The sequence below is a fragment of the Lepisosteus oculatus genome, chromosome 10, assembly GCF_040954835.1.
Source record: "Lepisosteus oculatus isolate fLepOcu1 chromosome 10, fLepOcu1.hap2, whole genome shotgun sequence".
Lineage (NCBI taxonomy): Eukaryota > Metazoa > Chordata > Actinopteri > Semionotiformes > Lepisosteidae > Lepisosteus > Lepisosteus oculatus.
Window position 1 is genome coordinate 22,873,988 of NC_090705.1, and position 25,947 is coordinate 22,899,934.

A 25,947-nucleotide genomic window follows, 5' to 3' on the forward strand; every position below is an offset into this window, starting at 1 on the left:
CTGCAGAGAAAGAAGGAGAAGAATGACAGAGGATGGGGGGGGGGGGCAGCCAAAGAGAGAGAGAAAAAGAGAAGCCAGAAAGGGGGGAATGGGGCAGTTGGAGAAGAAATGGGAGAATAAAAGAGATGGAATAAAAGAGGAGGAGGGAGAGGAAGAAAAAGAAGAGAAGTGAGGAGATAGGGGAGAGTCAGAAAGAGATAAGGAGATGAAGAGGGGAAGAAAGGGATGAGAAAAGAGATAGAGATGTAGAAAGAAGAGAGACAAAAAACAGATGTTAGAGACAAATTACATTTAAATACAAAAACACAAAACAGCTAAAAAAGAAACATCTCATCTTTTTTTTTTCAGGCTGTAGCATGAATGAAAGCCAGGTTCTCTCAGCACCACATGCTTCCAATTTTTCATCTGCATCCCATTATAACCCATTAAAGATCTTTTCTTTTCCCAGGTTCCTGTGTAAAAGGAGAGGGGAACAAACTGCAGGAGGAACAGCAGGGCAGTCACTTTATTAATTTTTAATGTGGAAGCATTTTCGTTTTTTTTTTTACCAATTTTCAAATGTCACTCAAACTGAGCTGACAGACTAGCAGCTGTGTTCTTATATCACTGTCTGGCCAGGCCTTCTTCTGTCACGACAAACATCATCGGCCATAATTCAACCAATGTCCCAACTCCCATTGGCAGCCCAGGGCTCAGCTCAGGCAGTCTTTATCTATCCTGTGCTTCAAGAGGGACTGGGGAGGTGAGCTGTGGCATGGTGAGATGGCAAAATGAATAGTCTTTCCAGTTTTCTGTTCACTGATTTTTCACACTGATGGGTGAGTACGTGGCCACATACTGCGTTCATAAAGGTTTAAGTTTTATCCTGGCAAAAACAAGTAACGAGCTGATTAAGTTTTGTTTCTCTCACAATAAATCACTTTTAAATGACGCCATTTACATATGTGTGTGAAACAGCAAGTGAAACTAACAATTTGTGAAAGCAGTATGGGCAAAACTTTACAACATCCATCTGTTCTATTTCAATCCTATTTCATTAGAAATGGCGGATATGAATAGCCTATTAATATAGCTTGACTTAAAATATGTTTCATATTAACTCCACAGGAAATTTTATTTCATAATAACATTGAAATAACACCTTTTGTGAAATGTTACCAAAACTGGTTCAGATGTAAAGCTCTACAATTCTGCCTATATTGATCCTTGTCCTTGAACTGAACTCACTGATGGCCAGTCCAAGACGTGGTGGAAGGGCATTTTGCCGATATTAAGAAATACCACGTCTCAACGTCTCTTATTTAAAAAGCAGCACACAGCTCCCATAAAAATAGAATGAACATCAAAATTCAAACCTTTATACAGAACTGGCTGTTTTCACAAATTTAATTTAAAACCTCCAAACTTTAAATGACTCATGAACATCCTCCTAGTGTTACTATAATTGCACCTGGTAAGATAGAAGATAGCGTTCATCAAACACTTTCTAAGGGGCTGCCAACTTCTGACACTCCTCTGATCTCCGATATCTTCTGAAGTCAACACTTTTAAACTGCTGTTTACAGACAAATTAATTAACGACACTTGCCTACAAAGCGAGAGCATATTTTTTCACTCACCCTGTGCATTTAATTGCTTTTTTTTCCAAAGCATTACAACCTTCTTTATTTAGGTCTTAACAGACATTCTGCTATCATAAATGAAAACAGCAGTAGAATTTTAAGAAACTGCACTCATCAACATCTGTCAGGGATTGGACCAGGTTGTGCTCTTAATTGCTTTAAATGTGATGTTACATAAGAACATAAGAAAGACCATTCAGCCCATATGGCTTATTTGTTAGTTAATTCCTAATTGACCTGAGGGTCTCATCCAGGGATTTCTTGAAAGAAACCAGGATATTGGCTTCAACAACAAGGTTGAGTAGCTTGTTTCACACTCCCACCACCCTCTGTGTAAAGAAGTGCTTCCTATTCTCAGCTTTAAATACACTTCCAAGTAGTTTCTACTTGTGTCCTCTCATTCGCGTTTCACTGTTCATTCTAAAGAAATCCGCTTGTTGGACTTTGTCAATGGTTTTAAGGATTCTGAATAGTTGCTACAAGTCCCCTTGTCTTCCCTGTTCAAAACTAAAAGGTTCAGCTCCTTCAACCTGGCATTGTACAGTATAACATCCCCTTAAGACTTTGTCAATATCTTTGAGATTTAGAATATCTGAATACCTACTCTAGTAGTCTCATTAGGATTACTCACTTTGTCTTTGTTCTCGATATCTCGATAGTTCAAGATTTCTAACCCTGTAGTTCAGGTCACACCACAGACACTGTCAGAGGCCTGGCCAGCACTGAGAGGGACAGTCCAAGCACAGTCCTATAGCTTTAGTATAAGCTCTTCACTTTGCTGAACATAATCTAAATCAGGGCTTCTTAATTCCAGACCCCAGAGGTCTGCTTAACCCCTCAGCAGCTAAAGGCTGTGGAGAACTTATAAACTGGTCCAGTTAAACCTTAACTAGATCAATACAGCAATTATCCCAGGTGAAGAGCTGTGTATAACAAACGGACACTAAATGTAAAAAATCTGCTGGGAAAAGGGCTGATCTCAACCAATGATCCAGTTGTGAGTAACTGTGCATGTACATCATTCTTCCATTTCAGAAATATCGACATTCCTCTGATGTCTCTGACTGTAGCTTCTCTTGACTGCATCTTCTCTAGAATTGATTCTCCAACACCCTATTCGCTGGGGTATCTAAATCCACACTGAACAAACCTCAGTATGTCCACAAATTTCAGCAACCAATCCTCAATGGTCAATCCTGACCAGGTCACATGCAAGTGATCACATTACTCTTGTCCTGGAATCCTTGCAGCTATCCTGGCTTCCTATAAGGTTTTCGTGTGGACTTCAAAATCCTCATGTACTCCTACAAGGCACTGTATGGCTTAGCACCTCTGTATGTGTTTGATTTATTATCTTCCTACTCGCCAGCTCGCAACCTTCAATAGTCTCTCTGGTCTCCAGTTTGTCCCCCCAAGCTTGCTTATTCTCTATGGGTGCCAGGGCCTTCTCTTGCTAAACTCTTGTTTTTAATTGTGCTAATGATGTCGTCTCCTATCATTGTTCCTTCTTACTGTAAAGCATTTTCAGAAGCTACTTTGGTGTTATATAGATAACGTTTTGTTTATTATATACTGTAATATGTCTACATTAAGAATACCAGAGATTACACAGCATTGTTCTTTTAAAACAAAAGACTGATTCCGCGGTTGTTACTTTTTCTTCTCTGAAATCCTGAGTTGCCATTTCACCTCCCTAGCTGTGCCGCCCTTAACGCTGACCCAGAAAAACAAAAACACAAAACCACACACCTCCTCCAGACGTTGCTGTCGGCCCGCCACACAATCCTCCTGCTCACCTCCAGAGCGCTTCTGACCCCACCCCCCACCACGTCTTCACTACTGGAGCATTCTAGCCCCATTTGCACCCAAGAATCGGGAGTTTTCTGTTGACAGAGCACCCTGAGAACATGCCAGCAGCTTGTGGTACAGTGCATAGCTTCATGATCACAAGAATACTGTACTGTGGTACAGTACATAGCTTCACGATCACAAGAATGAGGAGTACAGAAATGGGCAGCCAGCACATCATCACTTTGTCATTGCCGACCAAGGTGAATGAGAACGTCTTTTGGTCAGGTCTTATGACATTTTGCCAGAGGTGGGGGTGGAGGTGCTGGGTAATTCTAGTTTCTCACCTCACTCCAATTAACAAAGCTGAAAAATACATTAAACCACCACACGTCTGTGTAATCCATCTCTCTATTCTATACTATGACTCTGCTGTAGCTCTATTACTGTTTAATCTGTTTTTTACCAAGGAGTACGACAGTAGGCCACTATGCAACGTCTTTGAAATGCAAAGCAAATTCTAAAGACAAGGTATAGGTGTTCTGACAACCACAAGCTTTTTTTTTGTTTCTTTTTAGATATAATACAGTAGAGCAATTTTGTTTTGTTTTTTAGGAAGGAGTGAAAAAAGCTTGTGGAAAACTGAAGAAAAAATGTGCCACTAAAAACACTTTGGAGATGATTGTCCTGAGGAAATAGCTGTAATGGCTTCTATAATCTCTGGGCTGCACCAGGTTCACTCCAGCCAGGAGAACAAGGCAGACTGGTGGGCAGGCAGCCAATTTCTGTATTGTAAAGAGAAAATAAAGGCCTGCTAAATTAACACTTAAGGCATTTCCCCTACCCAGCCATGGCTAACCCCTGCTTAACCAATCAAGAAGGTAAACAAGTTATTAAACGTAACTGGAGGTGAATTTACTCTCTCCACAGTAAGCTTGTGACAGCCGCCAAAGTGGTGAGAAAGAAAGACATTAAAGCTGTAGTGATTTTATTACGGAAAATAAAACCAGCTTTTCTATCTGTAAGGATGCCATGACTCTACAGTGAAGAGGAAACACTATATGTTTCAGTGCATTACAGTTTTTTCCACATAAATGCTCCACTATATTATGAGATGGGAACAACATTTAATAATAATTATTATTATTAATAATATTATTTAAACTACTATTCTTTATAATATTGTACTGCCTAATTTGTACAATAAGTAGAAGTGGTTCTCTTTATATTTTTTTTGCTATTCTTCTATATTCTTTAGTATGTTTTTGAGAAAAATAAAAATATATAAAATGTGTTCATAAAAATATGTTTTGTTGTTGTACTTTTTTAAATTGATACTATTGTTCGTTGATCTTGAGAAAACGTGGTGTTTCCTATTTGCATGAAGCAAGTGATTTGACTAATCATTCTGTACAGTGCCATGGAAAAGTATTCACTCCCTTCCCTTTTTGTTGAATTACGAGTGATGTATGCAATTATTTTAAAGTGGACATTTTAAGTAACACATGAAACCTGATCGCTGGAAGGAGGTGAATATGTTTACAAGGCACTGAATGTAAAGAAAGATTATCCAAATCACCTACATCATGAAAATATGACATAAAAAAGAAGCTCGCAATATTATATAAATTAGAAAACTCCTACTTGTGGTATAAAACAGCAAGAAAGTGACGGTACAATATTACAAAAAACAGTCACATAAAGGTCATTCCCATCTCATAATATAGAAAATGAGTAGAGTTTCCTCTTCCTATGAGTTCCAAACAGTTAGACAAGCAGTTTTGTTCTCAGTAATAAAAACAATACAGCTTTATTAGTAAAATGTTTTTTTACAAGCATTTGTACTTTAGGAAAATAGGAAACCTTTTTCCTGAAAGTGGGGTGAACATTTTTACGAATACTTTTTAAAGTAGCAATTAAATCAAAGGTACAGTTAGTTCATATAGGAATATCGCTCAGCTGTTAATTGGTAACATTTATGAATGATTAGCTGTCCTGTGAATTTAATGCTGTGAAGAAAGACTTTGACCAAAATTTGAAAATATTTTCTTCAATAAAATATCTGCAAAAGGTAACTTCCTTAACTCATTTAAAAAACACTGCAATTACAAACTCTTCACTTCATCGAGGAAAGGACAAATAACAGGTTGTTTAATAGAATTAGATTTGAGAGCTCTTGCTTTGGTTTGGTTATTGAATAAATGAAAGCAGTTTGGGAAAATGGCAGTGATTTTAAACACTGGAGAACTCACAGATATAACCAATGGCCATCAAAGCACTGCTGAGGGCAATAAAGCACTGCTCTGGCCCTCCACATCAAGAGGTGTTTGTCTAGTTGGCCATCCCTGCCTCGCAAGGAACAACACAGAACAGACGCAGAGCAGGCAGCCCAAAATAGTAAAAATACTTTTACTTTCATTATTAGTAATAGCATTTCTTGCTGGTCGTCCTGGAGTTTTTTTTTTAATTTCAGAACACACTTCAAAAACAAACAAAGCCATTTATTAAAGGCTATTTCATAGCAGCGTGGGCTTAAATGTTCTTTTTCTACTCTCGGAATATTGTCTCACATTGACTCGCTGCGAGAGACCATCCAAACAGAGATCGATTTCCTTATTTCACTCCTCTTTTGCATCCCCCACCCCCACCCCACTCCCTCGCTCGCTCGCTCTCTCCCCCCGCCCGACTGCAGGTTTGTCCCCACTTCCCTTATTCCGTTAATTGCCGGTTCCCTCAGTATTGCAGGAGGCGGATCAATGGGGTAAACACTGCAGATTGCTGGCAGGCAGAGAGCCATCGATTCCTCAGCAGGCGCTCTTCCCTACCTGCCCCAGGCTCCGGGATCCTTCTTGAACGTTCGCAGCGGCAGTGTTGACATGGTCTTCAATGCTGTCAATCTTCTCCTGTTGGGACTGAGATGCGATGGAATTATGTGTGAGCAGCCCTGCTGGGAAGCAGCGGTAAGCCAATACACACAAATTTAATACCCCATAATCAGGGACTCGGCAGCCACTTTCATCTGCTAGTCAATGTAGCTGCTACAGCTCCTAATGGCACTTTATTAACACCGCCATACCGACCTTATTGCTGCCTTCTCACCCTGTTGCTTTATTCCTCAATAATTTTAGGATGTTTTTCTTACTGTGTGCATGTTTTGATTTCAATACATTTAGAGGCAGGCAGGTGGGGGCAAGTATTTAAAAGCTTTTCCAGATAACAGACTGGTAAAAGAAGGAAAAGTGTGTACCAGGATGCATTCCGCATTCTTTATTCTTATTTTTCTTCAATTACAGGTTGCACGACTAGGTGAAGGGAGCTGGGTTTACATGGCGGTGTAGGGCGCTTATAAAATATTCAGAAAGCAGCAGCTGTCTCTCAAGTCTGCGACTGGGGAGTGCCAGTGGGAGCCCCTCGTACCTCCCACCTTCATGAGAAGCCGCTCTTAAACCCACTATCCACTCAGCACCAGCTGGAGGCGCTGTGGCCAAGGGGTGCTGGCAGTGTGGGTGCTTAGACCAGGAAGCAGGGTTAAGATGTCACAAATTCACACTCACTGTCCTTCTTTATAAGCATACAACAGGCAGCTCCTCAGATCAAGCTAGAATATACAGTTACTCTAGATCATGCAGTTAGGTACAGTTCAAGACACAGAGCTGAACTGTAAGTATTTGCTTGTTCAATCAGTTGTCTATAATTGCATAATCAGAAGAAAGTAGGAACCACAAGGAGCAACGTTTAGCCCATCTAGCCCGGTAGTTATTAGCTGATAGATCCAAGGATCTCATCCAGTCGTTTCTTGAGAGAAGCCCAGATATCAGCTACAGCAACATGGCTAGCTCGTTACAGACTCCCACAGCACGAAGAAGTTCTCAGTTTGAAATGCACTTTCATGTAGTTTTCGCTTGTGTCCTCTAATTTGCACTTCTTTGTTCATTCCGGAGATGTCCGCTGGCAAAAGCCTTAGAGGATTTATACTTGTATCAGGAACCTCTCCTCTGTTCAAAGCACAGCCTGTCAGTGTAGGACATTCCCCTAAGCCACATCATGTAACGGGTTGCTCTTCTCATTCATTTATATTCATATTGATATAGGAATTTATATCTTTATTGACTGAAAAATCAGGAGTTACGCATTTGTATGGAACAAAATGTAACGTGTTCTTGCACTGTGCTGATCTTAAAAATGTGCTGGCTTATTTCAGCTTTCAAGGGGTTCAATGGCAATATGTTGTTTGAACCTGCAGGACTGCAGTGTTTACTCAGGCCTGTGGTGAGAACTAAAGACAACACCAACCCAGCCACGAAGAGAGACAATATCAGCCGAGGTTCATGCAGGATGTTCCAAAGAAGAACTCAGAGGGCCTGTTATGCAGCATGTCTGTTCCATCTCTGCTCCATAAAATCATGATGACACGGTAACTTTAGAAGCACAACAGTGTGGCAGAGCAGTTGACTGTCTTTCCTGTTCAACTTTTCTTTGCATAGATGTTTAGGCCCTACCTGTCATACAGAACAGGTCCACACAATTTAATCAGCACTTAACTACACCTAATCCCTTGGGGCTGTGATGAGCAGTAGTTTTGCCCATCCGAGTCTCAATCAGCCCGAGGACTGAATTCACAACTGCAAGCAACCAGGCACTAGCTGTGCAGCCACGCAAAGGAACCAAGCCTTTTAACTCACTTCGGGTCTTAATCACAAAGCCCTTTCCAGCAAGCGAGTTTCTCCCTTGTTTCAGAAAGCGAGAACGGACTGTTACAAAATGCAGCAGCGTCAGTCAGGCTGGCGAAAGTAGTTTCAAATTTGTATCCTGTAACGCTTGTGTGCCACTTCATAGCTTCCCTGTGTTATTTGAGTATTTGGAATAAACAGATAAACATTTAGCAAGTCTGTGAAAATGAGAATACAGGCGCTTGATATCTAGCCCTGAAAATGAAAAAAGTCCAAATGTATGCAACCAAATCAGCCGTGTTTTAGTTGTCTTTTTCACTTAGTGGACAGAGAGGAAAGAAAGAAAGCTAGCCTTTTCTAAGCTCTGCTTACCCAGTTAAAGTATCATCATGAAAATGTAATTCACTGTTCCCGGACTGGGTTTGCTGTGGTAGTATGAGTGTGTGAGTGAAGAAGAGCTGCCTTAGTCCCCCCGAGTGTACAGCACACAGTCCCCCCTTTTCCACACAGCCTCCACCCCCGTCTGTCAATCAATACAAACCCCAAAGGACACTGCTCCTCACAATACCCTGAATACATCTAACCTCTCTACATTTAACATGGGAGTCCCAGGTCTACAAAGGAGTTAACCAGGGGAGTAATGTGGAATTTTCAGACTGTAATCTGTCAATTAAATCAGAGACGAAGTGTGAGCTGCCTTCACAGTCTCAGTGCACACAGCAGTCGGGCTGAGGAATTCGTCTATAACTTCCTACTAATATTTTAAATATCGAGCAGTTGATACATGTATAACTTGTGCTTCCCTTGTACCTCTAAGCTTTTCTTTTTGGGGACACGTCTTCTAGAGCAGCAGAGCTCAGGGGTTAAAATGGGGTTTACAGGTGTGAGAACAGATCGAGATTTGTTTTTCACAATACTGTATGTGGCCTGAGGCACCTAGATGGTAAAGCAACAGAAAATATAAAGTAATGAATTCTGTAGTGCCTTGTGTCTTCATATATGTGGAATTCTTGTGCAGATAGAGGTGTTCATTACTTTTTGGTTATCGTTTTTACTTCAACACTGAATACCATATCATGTCTTGCTACTATCATTCTGATTCACTGGTAACCTCTAACAAACAACTTGATGAGGTTTGTGGATCAATAAACTACCAGCAGCTGTGCGAGAGAGATGGGCTGACTGGTCTCCCTCCGTTCGTCACCTGTCATGTGTCCTTTATGTTCTCTGTCAAACAGCTTCTCCATACATCTCGATGATTTCCGTCTGCTTCCAGAGCATGCTTTTTTGAAAACAAAGATGAGCCGAGGGGTCTATTACGAACTGTAAGGGTGATCGATACTCACATGGACCAGCTCAGCAAACTCATTCACAAGGCCATTTAGCTCTAACAAGTCCTACAAAAAATGAAAAAAAGAAAGTGAGGAACATTCAAAGCTCACCTAAAAACAGAATGACAGGCACAATTTACTCATGCTAATGAAGACAACTCCTTAACATCCAGAGCTGCAGGTTTCAAACGAAGGCTTTCGCCTGCACTGATAGTAGGTGAGCATTTCTCTCCCTTCTGTCCCTGGGTGTGTAAATCTGAAAGCACGAGGTGTTGTTCTGCTGGGCTATACAGCGGTAAGTACTGTACAGACATGCTGTCCTGGTTACCTCCTCCAGCGTCTCCCAGGACTCTGCAGCGTTCTGGTCTCGGGGTATCTCTGGCAGGGGCAGCTGGGTCTGAGTTTGGAGGGGAATGCTGCTCTCCTCGCCGCCAGAGAAACTGCCTGCCAGAGGGAGAGAGAAACCTGGTGGGAAGACTTGACACGAAGGCCAGCAGAAGGCGTGGATGTGAAGTACAAATTAGCCCCTTGAACGGAAATCCCAGCAGGCAGCTGGGTCTGCGTGGGTGCGAACTCACTTACTACGCCACTCGGAGCGGCAGGAGGCGTGCCCGTGATGGCGGCACGTACCTAGTGCGGTGAGCGAGCGGGAGAGGCTGGGAGCCGGGGGACTCTCGGGGCCCGTGGGCTGGACGCCTGTCGGCGCGGCGGTCTCGGAGTGGAGCCGCAGGAAGTCGCTGGCGGCGACGGAGGCCTGCTCCCGCGTGGGCCGCACCAGCCTGTCCAGTGCCCTGGTGTCCTCGCTCCGCACGCGCGCGCACAGCTTCTCCATCTCGCGGATGTTGGCACGCAACTGCTGCAAGACAAGGGCACATCCATCGCGGGTCATGAGTGGGGCTGCCAGTTTGCGATGTGTCTTTTATTTCTTAATTATGATTTCTTTTATTTCTTTATAAAGAAAGGTCTGGACAAACATTACTGATTACACCAGCAGCACGACAGAAGAAGCAGCCTATGCTGGCCATGAAAAAACTGCAGTAGTCCCATTATTTGTGGGAGAAATCCTACTACATAACCCTACCATTGAAAAGCTTAAAAAACAGCTGCAGTATTTGAGCTCTTCAAAGGTCTTCAGCTAATGATGATTTAAAGAGGCAAAGAAGAAACCCTGCGGGATTCTGTCCCCTCGTGGATAAGAGCTGGGCCCAAGCACACACTGAACTCTATGATCACGGGTTCGAACCTGTGTCGTGTCACTAGCTGATTGTGACTTGAGTGCATGAGGGATTCAAAAGTGGGTTTGGAGATGCCTACCGTTCCTCAATCTTTAATTCCACACCTGTTTTGGTGATCCATAAAAAAAAGCAAATAATAGTCTCTGTTGGTCACGTAAAAACCACAGCAGTCCCATTACTGGGACTGTTAGTTACACTTACAGGAAGGAGGAGTGAGGTAGAAATCTTGTCTCATAACAGCTATTTGAGCTTTGAGAATGAGCTTGCAAATGCTGTACTGAGATGAGCTGCATTAAGCATAGTCATCCTCCAGGCTAGTTTTGAAAAGGAGCTGACACATTCCATGTGTTTGCCCCAGAGAGCAAAGGGTTTTAAATCAATGAATCAGCCTCACACAGCATGTCTGAGTGAAACAGGCTTTAGGGTCAGAGGCTACGGACTTATCAGCAGATGTACCTTACTCCCATGTGTTGAAGAGAATATTAATTTCTTCTGAATAAACACACAGGATAATACGATTAAGCTGTTAAAGCCTAGTTTACTGTCCAGTTAGCAGAGATACAAGGCGGCTAGGTAAAAATGTTCTATGCCAGTCCTGGGGAGTCACAAAGTCTGATGGTTTTTATTCAATGTCTGTGCTTAATGGTCTAATTGAGCTAATCATGGACAAACTAAACACTTTCCAAAGGTCTTCAGCTAATGATGATTTAAAGAGACAAAGAAGACAACCTGCTGGATTCTGTCGCTGTAAGATTGGAGTTGGGCCCAAGCACAGAATGAACGTTTATGATCACGGGTTCGAACCTGTGTCATGTCACTAGCTGGCTGTGACTGGGTGGATGAAATGACTCAAAGGGGGGTTCGAAGGAGTCTGCCTGCACTTCCTCATTCGCTCCTGTGTGCAGATAAGGGATTTATAGCTGGGAGCCAACATACTGTAGGAATCACACTGTTGGCTATTTCCAAATCGTGGGGGTTTAGCAAAGACAGACAGTAGTTCTAAAAGTATTTTAAAAACCCAAACACCGCACAATCTCAAGCTGGCTTCCATAGTAGCATGTGAAAAACAAGATGAGGCAAAAGAGATCTGTCCGAAGGATGAGAGCTACAGCAAGTACTCCACTGGCTGTACTGACTGGCTCCCTGAAGCTTTACTACGTGGTATCAACTCTCAATCCTCTGCGACTACGTTTGTCACTTCTCACTCTCCTCAGGGCAGTCCAGTCCATACTGGACAACTCCAACCATGTGTAATGTATAACTCTGCCAAGGAAGCAGAGAAGATGCACAGAAATGTCGCAGTGAGTGACGGCAGAGGGCCAGAGACATAAAAACACAGGGCAGGGCATTACAGCTCTCGTTAAGGAGCCAGTCCTGCAAAGGGGTAAATTCAGACATGCCCAAATGCTCCTACAGAGCTTCAAAGGCTTGATCTCTCTGCTATATCCTTTGTGACAGTTCAGATATTAGTGTAACGTGTAACACGGAACGTGAGAGAAGTGCATTTTAAACTTCATCTGGATTTGTGTGGTGTTTCGGTGCTTCTACCAATGTTAGGTCTTACCTTCCTGGTTTGATCTGTTCATTGAAATGGCCTCTGCTGTCCTTGGGTTTGGGTCCAGCAGTAACACAGTGCACAATGTGCCAGTGTAAGAGGGATACCACAAGCTGGGCTGCATTTGTTTGTACTTTTGCAGTACTGTGTGCACTGCTACGCTTATGTCGGTAAAATGAATCATTAAAAAAAGCTTCCATTATAACATTTCATACATCACAGCCTGCTGTTTCCAGTATCCTTGAAATACACTTTGTTTAGTAAAGGGTTCTTTGCTGGAGCCAGTCTGAAGCAGAATAAATGCATTTCATTTTAGCGTTACTTTATGTACCAGTGTGATGCAGCCTACTCTATCGGGGAGAGAAAGAAAACAGCGGGGAACACATTTATGAGATTTAGAAGACACAGCTGATGAGAAAAAAAACAAACGAAACCAAATTTCTCCAACAGATCAGACTGACCTATTTGAGTTACTTCAGAGCCGTTAAAGACAGGAAAAATACATGTACAAAACAGTATTTTAAAAAAGGTTAAGTTGAAAAGCAGGTTCTTTAAGAGGAGGTGAAGACATGAGCCCAAAAAAAGCAGCACCTCACATGTAACATCACACTGTGGGAGAAAAACACAAAAACAGCAGGGGTTGTTTTATTCTGATTAACTTAATAAGGCTTCACACGGCAGGGTGACTCCTCTTTAGGACGCTAACTGCAGATGTGCTATCGTTACCAAAGAGGTAGGTGGTGACCAAAAATATCTCAGATCCTCCTCCGATGGGCTGCCTAATGTCAAATACTAACCGTCACCCAACTGACACCAGAGCATCGGTGCATGAGCCCAGGCCCAGAGCACAACCAGCCTCCCACCTACAATGCTATCTAACCACATATCTCTGCACGATCGCAGAGGTGATAGCGCTATCACCCCGAAATCTGCACAGAACACACACAAAAAAGAAGGGCATCAGAACAAAAATCAAAAACAGAAACAAAAAACACTTCTTTGGAGAGAGAAACACTGGACTGTTATTCTGTGAGTGTGACTGGTCCAAGCCTGACAAAAAAAAACCACACATGTAAAATTTTATATACGGTTTACATAAAAGCCCATATCCCCCAGTTTTACTTTTATTTACACACATTAAGACAACCACTGTGGTTCAAAATTACCATGACAAAAACACGAAAGTGGTTTTAATCTAGGGGCCGGCAGAGGTACAAGATGATTATAGATTCCTGTTGTGGACACTTTAATAACAAAGAAGTGTTAAACTAGCGATTTGATGAAAATAATTTATTTTAATGTTTTATTCTGAATCAGCGATTCTGTGATTAGAACACATCCTAGTCTGTAGTTTTTATCTGATCTTTTAGCAGTAATGATCATGCTGGATCCACAGTGGCAGACTCCTGTTTGCTGAGCTGGCTCTCAATTTCTTTTTAGTAGTTTTATTTGTTTCACAAAAAAAAACTTCTCATTTCAGAACAGAGGTGGGATGGCCTGATTCTTAAATTTAGAGTGAAATTTAGCCTCTAATCCTAACCTGCACTGGAAGATGGCAGACATTTAATCTATGAGAAGTTACAGGAAGAGTCTGGGTACTGTATAAGAAAGGTGAGTCTTTCTTGTGAATGGCTTTTCTATTTCATAAGTACATAATCTCCTGTATTGTGGTTGACCAATTAGAACATCTCTCCCAGAGACACATTAGCGCAGGCAAAATAACCCTAATTTTGGAGCTCTTTAAAAAAACTCACTCTACAGGTAGTTCTTATGTACAATAAACAGGATTTTATTTCTTATTACATTCTAGCCATCAAAAATAGAGATCAAAACCTCTGAGAAACTGAACAGTCCATAATTTTGTGGGACAAGACCTAGGTTACAGTGCAGGCATTATGTGACCAACAGCATTACGTGAGTGTGGTGAATTTGGCACTGCTGGACCTTCTGAAGTGGTATCGTGAAGAACTAACGGGCTTTTCTGTTTAGAGGGGAAAAAAAAATCTGGATTCTAGCCATCTTCTGAAAAATAGTGACACAACAGCACATTCTAGTTTTCTTCACCCAAAGCATCTGAAAGTGAAGTTGTTTACTATTTTGTTTGGACACAGATTAAAGCACCTTTTATTGACAATATAAATGCCCTTTGGGCTTCCCTGTGATTGTTTATAGCTGGGCAGCCTCTTGGAATAAGAATCTGCTTTCTTTAGCGTAGCCAAGGCAAAAAAAAGAACGAAAAATACTAACATGAACAAAAACAAAGTCAACAGAAAGCCCACAGCGGTGACAATCAGGCAGGCGGAGTGGCACACGTCCTCAGAGGCTCCTTGGAGATTGCACCCCACTGTGCAGAGAGGCCTCTTGATGAACACAGGCAGGATAAGAGCTGCCAGTCCTCTCTCCCTCTAACCACCTCTCCCCCCGTCTCCTGCTCAATTCAGCTGGGGCCGGAGAAGGGCACTTCAGCAGAAACCGGGTAAAACACTCCCTTTCAGTCTCGCTGGCTCTCCCTGTGTTTCTATGTCTGTACGCGCCTAGGCAGAAATACACACACAGAACAGCAGCCTGTCTTTCCCTGGAATGGGCTGCTGATCAGCAGATGAACAGCACAGAGCAGACCCGGCTGCAAGACCACAGGGAGGAACTCTGGGTTAAGACAGCTAATATCTGCACCCCAACTGTACATCTACTCTATCACCAAGGTATACCTTCTCTGCCTCCGAAACCATCTTAAATTGAAATTGTAGCCAGACAAGTTAAACAACATGGTTTATGAGACAGATAAGGGTAAGACTATGTTTAACCGACTTATCTTTATCTTTGTTTCTAGGGCATATAAATCAAACAGGTATAATGAATTATTCCAGAATTGTAAAAACATTGATAATATCGTTTGGCTAGTCCTGGAGAATTGCACTACTTCTTTAATATATATAAATACGCAAAACCAAAATAACTACAAAGATAAATCCAAATAACTGGCAAGAAAACCTTTTGGCACACAATTCTTTTAGCCATCTTACCAGTCTGTCCCTCTCACAGATCTTCTGATTCACGTGCAAATGAAACTTTCACTTTCACAAAGACGCAGTCTTGAACCCTGGTTCACGTGTCTTAGTTAAGTTTTATTCAGTGCTATTTTGACTTGTTACATATCAGCAATTGTTAAGCCTTTGATGGAGATCAATTCTACACAATTCTACAGTGAAAACTGTAGTGTGAACTCACAGAAATCTCAGGGGTCTGTAAACACTAGTTCTAAATGCATTCCTCTTGTGCCTTCATATGTGTACTAGCTGTCGAGGCAACACATTCAAAATATAAAGGGTTCAAAATTTGTATTATTGTGTAACCTAACGAATTCTTCTCCAGGTATTTTATTTCACGCTTACAGACATTTTATACTGCAAATTTGGTTTTTACACATTTGCTGCAAAGAGATTACTCTCTGCGTTGCCCCCATGATGACACCATACTCTAAACAAGCATTGTGCTTAAAACCAAAAAGCAGAAACATTTTATTTCTCAAGTATTTGTCTATTTTGCACCTTTTTAACTCACACTACTATACACACAAAGTGTAAATGTTAATTCCAAGAACTACTCAAATGCCTTTGATTGGTTATGCCTGTCCAGGACATGACATATTGACAGTGGATGGCATTCACCAGTTCCTGCTGCCCTTGCCTAGTACTGCAAAGTTCAGGTAAAGCTCATCTGATCAGCTGATTACGTTGCTGGATTATGTCTTTCTGTTGTCCCTCAGGCTTGCACTGAAGGTCTGTTTCGAACATCGAATTTAATCAGTAGCATTTATGATTCTACGTCACCTTTTGGGGTGCAATCAAACAACATGGACCCCAGAATACAGCTTTCACCCAGAAACAAGAGCCCAAAACCTGGGGTCAAGTCCACGTCTGGGGCCACTGAGTGATAAAAATCCTCAATGAAACCGCACACCCACTGTTTCTGTGAGGAAATGTTTGTACCTTCACCATGGAGAAAACTATTGTTTGCTGTTATGGCTTTGAGTTCAACCACTATTAAAAATAAAAATTCCATTGTGACTGTTTTACAAGCAGAGATCTTCCACACATTAGAAAACTACTCTAACAACTTTACTGGAGTAAAACTGTTAACCAAAAATACCAAAATGCACCTCCTTGATTTCCTCAAAACCCCACTAGTGTCGTAGTGGTGAGGTAAAGACTGAGACCCATCCTCCTTTGTGGCAGTTGTGTAAAATGCAGAGCATGATATTTCTCAGTCAGCAAGACAGAAAAATGAGCACTAACAGGAGGCTAAACTGCAGGTCTTACTGGTGGAAATGGAGAGAAAGAGGGAGGGAAAGCAGCAATAACTGTTGTGAATCCAGCAACATCGTGTAGGTGAGCTCACCGTTTTTAATTTTAGATCTGCTCTAATGTGTTCAGTATGTGGCCTTCCGTAACTCTGTCACTGCATGAGGGAGGCTGGGCAGAGAGAAAGAGAAGCAGAGAAAGTGGAAGAGTGTGACTGGGAGGGAAAGGACTGAACATTCCATGACACATGTTCCTCATCCCCGGGCTGCAGTTCTCGGTATCCGAATGGTGATGACATCACTGCCTAGTGCCAGAGGGCACCTCCCTGCTGAGGATTCTGGGATACACTATCTGCACTACAACGCACATAATCTTCCCAGCTCCTTGCCCTGACTTTACCAGGGAAATTGCTCTCAGCTTGGTCAACCTTCTGCCTAAGCCCTGCAGCCCCAAGTTCCCCTTACTGGCACCCAGCTCAGTCAGATATCACGTACTGGCACATTCAAACAGCCCATGAGTTAAAACAACCCATGATCTAAAATCAGTAATGTGCTGCTTTTAAGAAAGACTGGTATCCTGAACTTATAGCCTTTCTCCACGGCAAGCGTTCACTGAATCAAGCCCAATAAAAGAGTTACCTTTAATCATGCTGACAACAAAGAAGTGATCTTTGTTATTCAAGAAGGACATTACCACATATTTCACTGTTCTTGATTTTCTTAAATCATGGGTTTTTGAGTCTTAAGAGAGGAATTCACTTAAAAGCAGTTACAAACAAAAAAGTAGCCCATCTGGCCCATTTGTTAGTAAGTTACTAATTGATCCAATTTCATCCGCCTAATGGTGCCATGACCTCATTATGACATTTCTGAAAAGAAACCAGGGCATCAGTTTTAACGACATGGCTGGGTAGCTTGTTCCAGACTCCTACAAGCCTTTGTGTAAAGGTGTGCCGCATGTTGTCAGTATGAAATGCACTTCTATGTATTTTCCACTTCAGTCTTCTGGTTCATGTTTCACTGCTGATTCTGAAGTCCAATGGGTTCACTTTGCCAGTGCTTTTTCAGGATTTTGAGTACTTGTACGAAGTCCCCTTGTAATCATCTCTCTTCACGACTATAAAGGTTAATTTCATTCAGCCTGTCTGTGTAGGATACTGACTTAAGCTCTGGAATGTATCCAGAGCAGCAATATTTGTAACATGGTGATCAAACTTTTACACTATTCTAAATGAGACCTTACCAGTGCATTATACAATTTTAACATAACATTCTTTGATTTTAATTCTAAGCTATTAACTATATCCTATAACATTCTTTGATTTTAATTCTAAGCTTATAACTCAATATCCTATAGTTTGCTTTTTTAATTGTTTCATGGCATTAACCAGAAGGCAATTCATTCAGTTGTGGTTTGACAGGGATTTTACTGAATTTTACACATCAGCCTCAACAAAGAGACTTTTTTTCAGTTTATGAGTAACAGTGTAAGAGTAATTGCTATTTTTTCCCCAAAAGCTGACACCCATAATTCACAGCAGGTGCAGGTATGGGTGTCAGGTAATCCATTCTGCTTCTGTTTCGGATCTCTGAAGCACAAACACATCAAAAATTACAATTAAAGAGCAATTTCTAGGATGTATTAAAATGTGCTTTCTGTGCAGTTCATTTTTTTTTCCAATAGCCACAGCTTTCCAAGCAACAGAACGAATCCTTTAAAAGAACACAGCAGGTAAGTCTCTACAAACCTTTGCAGATTTTGCTTTCAATAGGAAGGTTAGACAGAAAAGAAAATAATGTCAGGAGAAATAAAATACAGAATTATTAAATACAATATGCTAGGAGTCAGGAAGGAGCAGGACTACATCTGTCACATCAGCTGGTATTACAATACATCAAGTCTCGCAGATTTGCTTAAATGCAAATTTCTAAATAAACAGCAATAAAAAATTAAAATCCTTTTACAATCACACCGAAACACACACTCCATCACTTGGAAGAGCCAGCCTGCGATCTCACAAGCCTGAGCACCAGGATTGTTTTATCCAATCCTTTACCTACGGAGCACAATAGCTGATACAATACAAATTAATTATATTATGCAAATCACTGGTTTCGGCCATTCATTCAGGACAGGATAATTGCATGTCTGTTGATTAAAACAGGATTGCTGTGTGTGGCATCCACTTGACTAAGCTGTGGGGTCTTAAAGAACACGACTATCAATCTCTCAAAGAATGCCTAATGTGTTATTTTTATTTTTCTATTATTTTTTTTATTTATTTTTAATCCCATAAACACTTTTGGAAACAGCAATTAACCTTGGAATGATAAAAAAAAACATTCTGAGCATATTAAACTCATTATCCAAGCCGAGGATAGTCTCATCAAAGTCTGGATTTCAACCAAATAATATGAATACAAAGTATGCTAAAAACAAATCCCTTTCAATGGGAACATATTTTGCAAAACAAATAAAATTAGATAAAAAGGAGCAACAAAAAAAATGTACATATGAAAGCTTTCATTTAATCATGTAGAATTCCAGTGAGATTAAATAAATGTGTTTTACTGTTTGAAAATTAAAGAGGCAGGCAATATCTGAATACGTTAGACCCAGAGTAAGTTAGACATCAGAGTGTACTGGGTAAAATAAAAACAGCTTTGTAAAGACAACAGGGGTATGCACTAAAAACACCCGTCTGGGTTGCATCCTGTGGAAAACATGTCTTTTCGAAGCCCAACTGGAAGAATCCCCCCACTCAAAGGCTCAGTTTCCTTGTGGTTTGCAGAAAAACGCCGATATTCAGCGCCGTGAGTCAAGTACTGTGGCACCTGTGCAAGCACGTGCGTGTAGTTGTGTGTGAGTGTAGTCACAGCTGTAGCTGCTAAGGCATCAGTACTGACGAATGTATGTGTGAAGAGTAGTAGAAAGTAGCCCTACCTGCACAGTGCGACTGGCATTGATGTGTTCCTGGTGCAGCCTGTCCCACTGCTGGCAGCGCTGGTACTGAAGAAGACGAGAGAAAGACTCTGTAAGTGGTAGCTCTATCCAAATCCTCAAACACATGCATTCAAACTGCCCCAAAATCAAAAGCAAAAATGCTGTGTAAGACATTGCACGTGTAAAGCATTTTTCATCCCGCAGGATCCTGGAGACATATTTATCTATTGGACAAGACCCTCGTCCTCCATATCTAATGTTCAACCCCCACATGGGTGACATGCAACAGCCATCGTGGTCTTGCAGCCCCACAACAAAGCACAACAAAGATCTGGTGAAGAAGTGAGAAATTGCTATTCAATTAAGAGAGAATGTTAGGTAACACACTTTGCTCAAACCCAGAGCAGAATTTAGCCAGGTAAAACATCCCTATTCTTACAAACATTGGACTGGGATGTTTCCAGATCAGTCAGCTCATACTGTAACTACTGTATGCAGCTAGAATCAAACCTGTTCAGGAGCTATAAGATTGCTGTCTGCAAAGAGAACAGGGAATCAATGGACATAGGAGATAGATACAGTATATTGTGTTGTTAAAATGAACTTCCGTGGATTAATAATGATGTACATTATTGTGTGCAAAAACCCATTTTTCAACATCTGACATCTTCAAATATGTTTCTGTCTAAATAAATTCCTCCAGCAAACTATGTTTCTTCGTGTTTCTAAACACAGGACCATATTGTTTCTTTTTAGCTACTGGACGTGCTGCAGCTAAAGCCAAAAAGTACTGTATCTGGTATGCATCCCCATTTTAACTGAGGAAAACTCCAGCAATGCCTTCAGGAAAACAAAGACTATCAACACCGCCCCAATCAGGAGAGCCTTTCCACAATGACGACATTCTTACAAAGAGTGGTTGAAAAATCAAACAGTAAGCCCGTACTGCACACTCTTCTGGACCCCTTAGGGATCCTTATTCAACAGATCTCAGCAGATGCTTTTTCTTCAGTGCTCCTCTAACCCATCCCAGATCACAAGAGTACTTAATTATTCTTTGCCTACAAGTGTCGCCATAAAGCAAGCTTTTGCTTTTTCCTACCCCATCTCTCTAGTATTAGTCTGAACAACTGCCCAATAAACCCGCCTTGCTTATTTTTACTTTTTACACACGGATGATAATCCAAGCAATGAATGAACAGACAGGTGGAGGATCAGACGAGTAGTCACACGCAGGCCCTGATGAGGTCACAGCTGAACTTTCCACACCCCAGAAGAGCTTCGAACCGGCTACCTCCGTCAGCGGAGCTCTCACCTGCTGCTGGCCTCACCCTCCCTGTTTCCAACAGCTGCCACAGCAGCACTGTGCTGCAACACGGATCAGGGCCAGGGCAGAGGCTCTCTCTTGCTTTCCAGTCACAAAAGAGCGCTCCTCTCCACCTATGTGCAACTGTGTGACTTCATTTTTCATTTAAAAAATGGCTCCTGAATATTTTGATTATGACAGTGCTGCTTACAAAGCATGATCCGCTGCCTATTGAAAACCAAACTTGTTTTCTCATGCCAGTAAGTTCTGTTCTTCTGAAGAAAAAGATCAATTTACTGACCGCTAGTCTGATGTCTCAACAATCTTCCTGTCCAACTAGCGAAGGCTTGCCTGTCATGATTGTGTCCTGGCACTGGCCTGGGTAAGTCGATCCCACAGATGTTCTATTGGACTCAGCTCTGGACCATAAGGCAGACCACAACAAAACCTAACCTTTTTTTTCCCCCTGAAGCTATTCCGTTGTAACTCTGGCACTGTTCAATCTCGCGGTGTCCCGCTGGACAATCGACTCTTCTGGATTGGCTTGCAGGATCTGGAAACCTGCTGGTTCGAGGACGTTGTCAGTGTATCGCCGAGCAGTAGAGTTGCCCTCAATCTGCATCTGGGACGTTCCTGTTTTCTCCCCACATCATGACACTTCCACCCCCCACAAGCTGGCTTAAACAACACAAGTCAGCTTGATGCACTTCATCCAAACTCTGTTTCCACACCTCTGTCTTTCGTCAGGTCTGCTGAAGTTTAAAAAAATTCTATCGGGTGATAAAACCTTCCACTACTCTCCCTGCCACCACCTCAGCTGTTCTCTGACCCACAGAAGATAGTGATTTCAATTCTCAACTGTCAACATGACAGCCTCCGAGCAAGTCCACTGAGGTCATGCAGAAAGCAAGTTCCAGTCAATTCTATCGACGTACAGGCTAATTCTTCCTGGGATTTCTCATGCTGTGGTCACTACGGTCAGAACATAACTCTGCAGATGGATCGGATGGATATGACAATTGTAGGTCATGGAGCTGACCCTCTGCCTTCCATTGGATGTGACTTGTCCGTTTTCTAATTTCTCTGGAGCAATCAGCCACGTGTTGAAATTAAATATTCCAATCACCAGCTTGCTTCACAGACAGGTTACTTTAAATCATGCTGACAGCAAAAAAATGATCATTACTCAAGCAGGGCATTACCCCATATTTCACTGTTCTTGGCATTCTTACATCGCGGCTCTTTCTGCATATTCCTTGCTATTTTTAAGAATTCACCTGACAGTGCTTAAACAACCAAGAAACTATCTGCCCATTAGTTATATATATCAAGAGAGCTACTGATATATTACATTGCTTTTGACCAAGCACTTCTGCCAGATCAAAACACAGTGCTCGATTTAGGGAAAAAGTACCTTCCTTTATTCTTCACTATCGAGAATGAAGAAATCAATGGTGGAAATCCCAGGGAAAAGAAACTAATCCTAAGTACTAAGGAGGTCTTCCCACAATGAACTATTATTTGACTTCACCCCACTGCAGCACGATGAGGCACCATCCTGCTCCCTTTCTCCCAGCACAGGTATGGGAGAGCAGCTCTCGAGCCCCAGTCCAGCTGGCAGATGCAGGAAGAGGAGAGCCTGCTGCAGGTTGGCTGCCCAGGGCCATGCCCGCTGTGATCCCCTCTCCCCTGCCGGCAGTGACAGGTGCCGCCCTGCGTGCCCCCATGCCCTGCTCTAATCCTCCCACCCGCCCCTCTCCTGGCGTCACTGCTCCTCAGGCTGAAGGGATTTTTGTCCACCAGGTCATTAGCAATTCCAAAAACTGCCTGAAGAGATGTGGATGGTCTGGGACTTCCTCCCATCGTAGAAGTGTTTTTTTTTTTTAAATAAACGATCCAAGCGTAGCTCTCCACCTGATAGCCACTTTGCCCAACAGCTTTCCTTTTTTTCCCAAGCCAGTCCACAAAAGCTGGCTCCTGCTGCACAATGAATTCATTTATTTTCCCAAAACATGACAGAAAGATGAGTCAAGTGTAGCCCTCCCCCACATAATCAGAGCAACCTGCTGGGCTGCAAGCCCTGGAGAACTGCTCTTAATCCCAAACCAAGTTCGAAGGGTCTCACCGCACCGATGCCACTGTAAAACGTCAAAAAAGAAAAGCCCCAATTATAAGAAAAGGGTCCACTCCTTCAAGGAGCTCGGAACAGCATCTAGCGGCTTTCCCCTACAGATCCCGCTGCGCTTTACCTTCTCGATGTTGATCTGGTGCTTCCTGAGGCGCTCCAGGTCGGTGGGGATGGCCACCTTGATGAACTTGTGGATGGGCACCTCCAGGCGCCGCAGGGGCAGACTGCCCGCCTCATCCGCCATGCTGCCACGCCGGCTGCCCTCCCAGCCCAGCCGCCTGCGGAGGGGGAAGGTGATGCCATGTTCACAAACCCAATTGGCCTGGATAAGGTATGATCTCGGAGGAGCCAGAGCCTAGCCTGGCACACAAAGGGACATCACTCCACCATTCTGCCTAACAGGACAGTCAGAATTACTTTTTATTATTAATAACTGATGAAACCACTAAATCATATCCCACTATTGAGAAAAGAAGAGTTGTCTATGATTCTCCATTGAATGGTTTAAGTGGTAAAACTTCCCCTTGGCCTTAAGCAGAGGCTGCTTATTTTATAAAAATATGCTAGTCCTGTCATGAGTAAGCTTGATATAGATAACTTATATTGAATTATTCACTCAAAAAACATTTATTCAATTTGTTATTAAAGCACCTTATTTTACTTTTAAAAATGCATGCAAGACACAGGTAGTAAATTACTGTACATCTGTCTACCTTTTGCTGAGGATTCCTGGAATTAATCCACTATTGCTGTTTTTAGTATTATCAGCACTTTTGGGAAAAGACGTTGATGTTATTTATAAATATGCCTTGTAGTTTTGTTGATTTTGGTATTTTTACTTTGCACAAAATACTGTAACAAGACCTTCTAAAGTTGTGTTAAGCCAACTTTGATACCTACTAATTGTTTTCTGGTTCTGAAAAACTCGTGTTAAAGTGTTCATTGACAATTAACTTTATATTTCAGTGTGTTGATTAATCGTGATTTTAATCCTGCCTCAAGTCGATTAATTTAGCTGTAGTGGGAGAGACCCTTGTTGTTGTTTAGCGAGCCATCACCAGAAAGACTCTTATTCTAAGAGCTGAAGAGTCTACGACAGAAACAGACTGAAAAATGGGACTACACAATGGCCTGGACTGATACTAACCACAACGCCTCTGTTTTGCCTACGTTTCCGTTCAAAGGAGGGATTGCAGGTCATTTGTTTTCATGTCATGGTCATGTTTTAATTGCCAGACTTCACAGGTTTTATATAGTTAACATCAAGATATGGTTAAAAAAAAAGTAAAAATACGCAATTTAACACAAGACTGGTGTTACGGTATTAGTATTTTGTGCGCAGCTAAAATACTAACACTGAATACGAAAATGGCAAGTGGATTTATGACATAAAACTTAAAAGATCTATGCCAAAAATGCAAATGTTTGTACTGGATGTGTTTGCCAGGAAGAGAGAGCAAACGTTACATCATATATTAGGGTTCTTCTGCAACTCACAACTGACATGAGCCTCATACCCGTACTTTGATACAGATGACAACAGATTAGTTTACTCGCTTCGAATTGGAAAAGTGTAAGTAGTCGCAGACAGTTTTTTAATATTTTGAATTTTCAATCCATTCAGAAGTGAAAAGACGTATACGTGCTGGACACTGTCGTTTCAAAACACCTTAAACAGACAGCTACACGTTGTCAAATCGAGTCTGCTAATTGGAGTACATAAGTTCTTAAAATGTAAGTACGTACCTTGAAACAAAACTATAACAGTATTACTCCCCACTGTTAATTAATGCGACAACTTTCTGTTAGTAAACAAGACTCCAACCTGTTTCCCAGTGCGCCTAAAAAATACTTCCGCTCTCACATTGTGTAGCAGAGAAACAGACCCGATGATGAAACAAAAGAAGGGTATGTAGAAGGCCCATTTGAATACGTAGTAAAGGTAAAATGAACGGAAACTGATAAAAGGCGACCATTGATGAATATATTTAATTTCACAATTTATCATAACACAATAGTTATTTTTATTCTTTCAGATGTAACCCCAGAGTCACTTTAGAACTCTCAGTGTATGGGGGGAGGGGTGTGTGTGGTTGTGTTTTTTAGTTGGTGTGAAATCTCAAAGGGATTTCACCGTGCAGTGCAACCTTTAGTGCAACAATGACTAATAATTTTTAAATATCACTTGTAAATGCCATCGATAAAAAAATCAAATAAAATCAGCAATGACTAATTATTTTAGATAAAAATAAATGATAACATTGCGCAAGATTTGTTTTAACATCCACATCTGCCTCTATAATGGTCAGCGTTAAGACCGTGATTACATCTACACATCCTCATGTCACCCACTCTTGCCCAGACAACAGGTTTGTGTGTGGCAGTTAGGTTAGATGTTTGATTTTAATGGTTAATGGTCATTTTTGATTAGCAGTATAGTCAATTTTGTTTTAAATACTGAGTGGCATTAAAAACACAAGCAGTAAAACACTTTTCCATTCATCTAAATTCAAAATAAACTAGGGAATGGTTTGATTCTGAAGTTGTGGCAGGTGTGCAGCAGTGACCACATTTTTGTCGAATGTCATTTGGACTGAGGATGTCATGATGCAGGTGAATTATGTAGATCTCACCCCCGTAGAACACTGCAGTGCATATAAGATGATCATCAGTGGGCATCAGTGATCGGCTTTGTCCCAGGATGTCCAACACAGCAAGACAGGACTTGCAAGATATTTTCAGAACCTTTGTAAACCGTTTCAGTCTACTATTTCAGTCATTTGGGTTGCAACAGGCCAGGTATTGACACCACAGCCTGAAGAAGCTGGCAGACTCTGTTTTGCGGTGCTGCAGGCTTTATCATGGCCAGGTCTTGGCATGGCAATATTGGGCCGCAAATGGAGGCAACCTTGGTCCACGTAAGAAGGGAGGATAAATCATAGTTCAGTATGGCTGACTTGGCTTGCTGGGTATCTGTCAGGGCGGAATAGTGACACAGTGGTTAGCTGGGGTCCTGAGTTCAGTTCCATACCTGGGGTGCTATCTATGTGGAATGTGTATATTCCCTA

General features: G+C 41.8%; 1 protein-coding gene across 2 annotated transcripts in view; it reads right to left on the reverse strand.

The window, feature by feature from the left end:
• Positions 1-24,731, reverse strand: part of stx17 (syntaxin 17) — a 30,912-nt gene extending 6,181 nt beyond the window's left edge. Inside the window, exons 1-8 of one of the 2 annotated variants that reach the window (XM_015357209.2) lie at positions 24,626-24,731; positions 23,001-23,157; positions 19,446-19,511; positions 10,042-10,267; positions 9,740-9,855; positions 9,427-9,477; positions 6,236-6,322; positions 7-4,195 (exon numbers count right to left, since the gene is read on the reverse strand). In XM_015357209.2, coding sequence (XP_015212695.2) covers positions 4,022-4,195; positions 6,236-6,322; positions 9,427-9,477; positions 9,740-9,855; positions 10,042-10,267; positions 19,446-19,511; positions 23,001-23,123 — 843 coding nt within the window. In that variant the 5' untranslated portion in view covers positions 23,124-23,157; positions 24,626-24,731 and the 3' untranslated portion in view covers positions 7-4,021. Of the gene's footprint in view, positions 1-6; positions 4,196-6,235; positions 6,323-9,426; positions 9,478-9,739; positions 9,856-10,041; positions 10,268-19,445; positions 19,512-23,000; positions 23,158-24,625 lie in introns of those variants that run through there. The other variant, XM_006635736.3, reaches the window with a different exon arrangement.
• Between the last annotated feature and the right edge of the window lie 1,216 nt (positions 24,732-25,947).